This window comes from Tachypleus tridentatus, chromosome 6 (genome assembly GCF_004210375.1).
Source record: "Tachypleus tridentatus isolate NWPU-2018 chromosome 6, ASM421037v1, whole genome shotgun sequence".
In the NCBI taxonomy this organism is placed as follows: domain Eukaryota; kingdom Metazoa; phylum Arthropoda; class Merostomata; order Xiphosura; family Limulidae; genus Tachypleus; species Tachypleus tridentatus.
Window position 1 is genome coordinate 151,048,532 of NC_134830.1, and position 7,092 is coordinate 151,055,623.

At 33.4% G+C, this 7,092-nt stretch overlaps 1 protein-coding gene across 3 annotated transcripts; it reads right to left on the reverse strand.

Moving 5' to 3' along the window:
* Nucleotides 1–2,704: 2,704 nt before the first annotated feature.
* LOC143254052 (vacuolar ATPase assembly protein VMA22-like) lies at nucleotides 2,705–6,272 on the reverse strand. Of its 3 annotated transcripts, none has more exons than XM_076508794.1 (2): nucleotides 6,137–6,272; nucleotides 2,705–3,879 (listed from the first exon to the last, which is right to left on the reverse strand). In XM_076508794.1, exon 2 carries the CDS (start codon nucleotides 3,871–3,873, stop codon nucleotides 3,211–3,213), a length of 663 nt encoding a protein of 220 aa, XP_076364909.1. In that variant the 5' UTR covers nucleotides 3,874–3,879; nucleotides 6,137–6,272; the 3' UTR covers nucleotides 2,705–3,210. The 3 variants fall into 3 exon arrangements, with proteins under 3 accessions (XP_076364909.1, XP_076364908.1, XP_076364910.1); XM_076508793.1 differs by having other exon boundaries at nucleotides 6,064–6,235; XM_076508795.1 differs by having other exon boundaries at nucleotides 6,089–6,231.
* Between the last annotated feature and the right edge of the window lie 820 nt (nucleotides 6,273–7,092).

Genomic DNA, 7,092 nt, shown 5'->3' on the forward strand with positions numbered 1-7,092 from the left:
AATGGAGGTTAAACAACAACTGTGAGTTTGCCCAACTAGTCAGAAGAACAAAATGAAGAATGATATATATACACATTGAACACACTTTATTTTAAAGTGGTCAGTCAATGTGAACTACCCAGGCCTGCTGACAAAATGGTGGGTGGACATCTGCTAAATGAAACCGTGTGTCAAAGTCTGCAAAGTAACTTTTGGTTGTATCTTTATTTAAGTCATAAAAAAAAAGTTTCTGTTTTTCTTTGCACATCAACACTTGACATGTGAAGAATGATTGGGAAGTAATAGATTTACATTTGCTACTTTTAGATTTAATAAATATTTGTTTTTATTGTGAGATAAAATGATTTTGCTTTTAAAAGCTCTGCTGTACTAGTTTAGAACCTTTTCAATAAGTTATTTAAAATGTTAAACAAGAAAATGGGGATTTGGCAAGGATGTTTGCCCCAGGGGCTGTGCTAGCTCTCAGTGCCCCTGAAGCTACCTTACAAAAACAACAATGATGTTTGCCCCAGGGGCTGTGCTAGCTCTCAGTGCCACTGAAGCTACCTTACAAAAACAACAATGATGTTTGCCCCAGGGGCTGTGCTAGCTCTCAGTGCCACTGAAGCTACCTTACAAAAACAACAATGGTGTTTGCCCCAGGGGCTGTGCTAGCTCTCAGTGCCACTGAAGCTACCTTACAAAAACAACAATGATGTTTGCCCCAGGGCTGTGCTAGCTCTCAGTGCCACTGAAGCTACCTTACAAAAACAACAATGATGTTTGCCCCAGGGGCTGTGCTAGCTCTCAGTGCCACTGAAGCTACCTTACAAAAACAACAATGATGTTTGCCCCAGGGCTGTGCTAGCTCTCAGTGCCACTGAAGCTACCTTACAAAAAACAACAATGATGTTTGCCCCAGGGCTGTGCTAGCTCTCAGTGCCACTGAAGCTACCTTACAAAAAAACAACAATGATGTTTGCCCCAGGGGCTGTGCTAGCTCTCAGTGCCACTGAAGCTACCTTACAAAAATAACAATGATGTTTGCCCCAGGGGCTGTGCTAGCTCTCAGTGCCACTGAAGCTACCTTACAAAAACAACAATGGTGTTTGCCCCAGGGGCTGTGTTAGCTCTCAGTGCCACTGAAGCTACCTTACAAAAACAACAATGATGTTTGCCCCAGGGGCTGTTCTAGCTCTCAGTGCCACTGAAGCTACCTTACAAAACAACAATGGTGTTTGCCCCAGGGGCTGTGTTAGCTCTCAGTGCCACTGAAGCTACCTTACAAAAACAACAATGATGTTTGCCCCAGGGGCTGTTCTAGCTCTCAGTGCCACTGAAGCTACCTTACAAAAACAATGATGTTTGCCCCAGGGTCTGTGCTAGCTCTCAGTGCCACTGAAGCTACCTTACAAAAACAACAAATATTATAAAATAATATCTTAAAGCAAAGACTTCTCTTATTTAAATATAGAGCTCTGCAGATCTGTGTTTAACCCACACTATAGACAATACACTGCAAATGGAACAGTTTATTTTATTTTCAATTTTACAACCTGCAAGCTACCATTCTGTGGATAATGTGAACAGACAGAAAAATATGCAAAAAACAAATAATTGTACAATGGGAAATTGAATGTGATAAGTTTACACATTTTCAATAGATGATATGAAATATGTTCTTCCTGTGATATAGGTGGTTCTAGGCAACAACAAAAATTTAAAAAACTTTCAGATAAATTACGTGAAGTACACAGTTAAAGTAGGAATCCTCACGTCACAAGCCCTCATGTAAGAAAACTAAATATTATCTCATGATATGTAGTCAAAAACAAGCATGACATCCTACTGGTACTGAAAAATGGAACTTATTTTTAAGGTGGTACCATGGCTTATTTGAGCTACCTTGTAATTTTTTTACATTAACACAATTTTTTTTTTCCTTTTCCAAAAACAGGTTCACTCCAACCTGTTGAATACCTCCCTTTATTTGGGACTTTCACCTCTGGACAAAAATCATTATTACAACTTGAATGTCTAGAATGATATAGGTAATAATGAACCTTAGTTTTTGTTAGATCCTCATAATTTTCTTTTCTTAGCAGAGCTTCAAAACCTGGCCAACAAATGCTTTTGAAAATAATAAGATAAAACATAGTGCATGTACCTTTACAATGAGGCCAAGTTTGTATTCCCTTTATAAAGTTACAATCACAACTTAGAAAGGGCTAGATTTACTACTTTGCAACATTTTTGTATTATTGTACTCGAGGACTAAATCCAACCTGCATAAATATTTCTAAATGCAACAGAATATTGGTATGACTGTCAGTGTCGATACAACACGTGATGTAACCACATACTATATCTGGCACAAATCAGAATGTTACAATAGAACCTTTCTTTCTGAACTATAAAGGTGTGGGATCAGAACAGAGGTAATAATATTTTTGTGAAAATGGCTGGTATGGGTAGAGAAAGTTTTTATGTAGAGGAGCGAACAACGTTTCGACTTTCTTCAGTCATCGTCGTGAACCTACATAAAATATTTTCTCAACCCATACCAGCCGTTTTTACGTATATATTTTTCTCTACAAGTGGGCTTTCTTGTCATCACAGAGAGAGGTAATAAATTAGAAAATTATACCCAAAATCTAAAGTCTGTTTCTGTGGTATAAACTATTCTTATTGTTTTATAACAGTGATAACAAAAACTACACAAAATGAGAATCATACTTTTAATATTTGTTTTATTACAGGACATTAGTTATTAAAAGGAAAGACACAAGACTCATTAGATATATAACTGAAAGATAACTTATAACAGACTAATATTTTACTTACAAAACGTAAACAATTACAGAATTTTTTATATTACAAGCACTGTACAAGAAAAAAAAATTACTTTCCACATGTGGTACGTTTTATTTTAAGAAATGTTTAATTTACAAAAAACAAGTCTTGAGAGCATTTTCACAAGGTAAAGATGTTTAATTACAAAAAAACTGATAAAAAGATGAAATATCTTAATTTCTATAAGGTTAATTTCTCAGGTTATTATTTTGTCATAAACTGTTATTAACAACCACTGGACCCAGCCAGTTGACAGGTAAATCTTCACTATTCTTGCAAATCATTTTACCATTGAAAGGAAATATGCAACAATCAACAGTTTGAAAGTTATTACAGTCCACATAATTATATGCAACTATTTTTCTACTTAGCCTACTCTCATGTTTCAGTTAATAGAACTTGTTGCTTTAATGTGCTTTTTTCCTTCAAAAGTGACCTAAACCTATCGATAACAGCAAGTAGTTCACTCTGTACTGAAGCCAAGTCAACAGTTACCAAAAGAATCTGTTGGAAATTCTGCTGACAGTGCTGAAGACTGGGTGATACAAGAACTCCAAACCATTTGAGTGGGTCAACGTCATTCCCTACATTAACTTTCAGGTTTTCTAGACTCTTTGGCTGACTTTCTACTAACTCTGTAACTGTAGATACTATCTCTTTTTCAGTATCACTCACTTCCTTCACTGTCTTTTCTTGTTTTTGTCTTTTTCTTATCTTACCCTCCCTCACTTCAGCTGGTTTCAGTGTGGTGGTATATACTGCATCACCAGAAGCGATTTCATATTGCCTGTAAAGCAGGTTGTTGCTGTGAACCTCACGGTACGTAACGACCTTACGTGCTACTGATTCTTGCAGGTCAACTTGAACTATACTAACTCGATGACTGCCCATACAGTATCGGGCCTTGGACATGTTCAAAAATCCATCCTTTATCAATGTATTCAGTTCTTGTTGAGACTCAAGAAACCTTGAAATTAAAGTCAGAGCCTGAATTACCAGCCTATCAAGCTCCTCACACAAGTCTGTCAAAGTTCCAGTCATTGTAATCTAACAATGAAAGAAAACATTGTATAGCAACATGTTCAAAGGCTCAAAACTACCTGTAAAATACGTTATGAATTAGAAAAGAAAAACAACTATTAAACAACTAATTTACAATTTTACAAATAGGCTAAAATGGACACTCAATTCTCTGAAATGACTTTCTTTTCATTTTTCCTAATATACAGAAATATTCCAGTACTTTCATGCCTGAACCACAACAGACCAACCTAAGCTATTATGTAATCAAATGCATAAAAATATCAACTGGATTCACATAAGTTACTTTAATATATTTAGTTAGAAGAAACAGCTACTTTTACAGGTTCATTTTACACTGGTATAAAATAAAATACAGGAGATGTTTGCTTAAGGTTTTCATCGAGATTTCTGATGAACATTATAAGAATCCTGCAATAAAAAGAGACATAATAAAACATAGATTTCCCATATACGTACTTCATATCTAGATATGATTTACTACATTTGTTGTTGAACACAACTTTCTAGAGCAAAGAAGAAAACTGGGGACGAATGATAAAAGTTTGTTTGTTTTTTGCTTATTTGAAACAAGCCTACAATTAACAATTCCAGTTTTCTATTAATAAGCAAACACATGAATGTTACAAATCATATTATCATTACTATTAATGGTGTATATATATAAAAGCATTGCTTGGAGTTGTCTATGGTTTAATCTATTTATTTAAGAAAGGATGTTGAATTATTAGAGAGCATTCAGTGGAAAATCAGGATTCTTCAAGATGATTTTGAGGCTGGAAGTAATGTCTTATAAGAAATAATTAACATATCTTTTGTATTTTAGAAAAGAAAGGTAAGAAATGCTCTTTATCAAGGCTTATCCAATAAAACAACACCATAAAAAGCTTCTAATTTTACTTAGCTGTATCCTAAAGTGAACAGGATGATTAGCTTAAAATTAACAAGACTTCAGTAACAATTTTATTTCATAATACACGACATACTTCAGTTATGGAACAAGTTGTTAATAGCAGAAGTGGAGCCTGGAATCTTGTAGGAGTTTAACAATATTTTACTTTGTACTGAGGGACCCACTTTTAAGAAAACAAAAGCTTTGAGATTGCTTGACTGGGTAACGACAAACTTCATTATAGATGTATGACATTTCAAGATTTTATCATCATCAGATACTATTAATTTACTAAGATACAAAAACCAATTTATATATGTACACATTGTAAGATACATCAGATACAAAAACTAATTTATATATGTGTACATATATACTAATAACTTACTGAGATACAAAAGCTAATTTATATATGTACATATCACATGATATTTCTTCACATTTTATGTATCTTGGTACCCTGGAATGTTGATTTTTGGTGGGGCTGTTTTCCTCTTGTTCTATTTTGTGTTTATTAAAGTTAAGTTTTTTCTTTAAAATCAGTGTTTTGTATGGATATACTAGTTTGTTTGTTTTTTTGAGTTGCAATAGTGATAAACATGGGAGGGTTTTTTTATTTTCTACCAGTTTTTTTTTAACGAAAGTTCTGAACAGTTATTGCATATTATCTCAAATTACAATGAGACTATGCAATTCTATATAAATTTTATTTAATAATGATTTTAGTTTAGTGTCAAATTTTGGGGCAAATTTCACATCAACAGAAATTTTGTTTGATGGCAAGTTCTCTAAAAGTGTTATTTTTTGAGTTGATGCCAGGGATGAATGGTAAACTGCAGTGTAATGTTGAGTTGTTTGGTGTATTAGTGTCAGTTTTGTTTGCGAGTTTTGAAATTTTCGTTCTGATTGTTGTGTAAATGTTTATACATTGATGTTGAGAGAGAGAAAACAGAATTATAGAAAAGTATACAGGGTTATAATTTGCCCATTTCTTTTTATCAGAGGTGTTTCTTCAAATATATTCTTTAAAAAAATAATTAAAAACTAAAGGCACCTTGCACTTCTATATATTATTTTAATGTTTTTTTCTTTTACTTGTATAAGTCTATTGGCATCACGCTTAACCTAAGACGATGTAATATTTCACTGCTTTAAAATATTACACCCAACTTATTTTAACCTTGTGAACTTCGAAAATTATCAAAAATTAACATAATGTAACTTTTTAGTTCAATCGTACTTGGTAAATCCCTGAACTTATTCTTTTTTAACATATATTACTTGTACTAATCACTCACTATTAATATTATGCTTATTTTCTACCAAAATTGTGGTTTGCTGGTACAGTAGTATCGTTTTAGCGGTACTCACTACTTGAAAACTATATCTCTCCACTATCTACTCTTATATTGCGCAAGATACAGAATTACACATCCACGCTCTCTTTCCCAACTCATGATGCCAGTTGAACACAGCGCTACCTAGTAAGTGTGAAGATATATCTCGACAACAACAGCATTTTCTTTCCGCTTAATTAATTTTATATAAATAACAACCTAGATGAAAAGTTACGGTTTTAAACGCCACAAGCAAAATAAAACGGTTATAGAAACGAATCAACTATTAACTTTATTTTTCCGACGTTACATTAAAAGGTTACCTTTCATAATATCACATAACATATAAGAAACACCGTTTCCTACAGTTTTTGTTTTCTCTTATCGCCCATACGATATCAGTTATGTTATTGAACGAAGAGTTTATTATGCGGTAATTTGAAGAAGACAAGAAAAAAAAAGAAATATGAAAGGCTGCGTTTGTTTTACACCCCTCTTACTTCGAATCACATTGAACATATTTACGATAAAAAAACATTTTCACTATTTTCTTGATGACGAGAAACCCACTCGAAATAAAAATGTATTTCAGAACGGCTGGTATGGATGTTAACACTTTTACTGATAACGTGAGAACAACGTTTCGACCTTCTTAGGTCATCTTCAGGTTAACAAAGAGAGAGTGTTTGAATATGACCGTTGACGGACACATGTCTTAGAAACGAGAATATAAACGGGTACCGAACTGTAGGGGACTTTACAGGTGTATGTTAGGTTATTAATTAGTATAGGTATAAAGGTGTTCCTTTATATTGGTTTAATTTTGGTTTTAGTTGCTGTATAAGTAGAGTTTATTTATATTTGTTTTCCTACATAGTATCTGGGTGTTTTCTATAGTATAATTGTATTTATTTAATGTGCAGTAAATTTTTTACTTGACCAGAGCAACGACAATTAAATTTATTATTACTATATTTACTTGTTAATGCT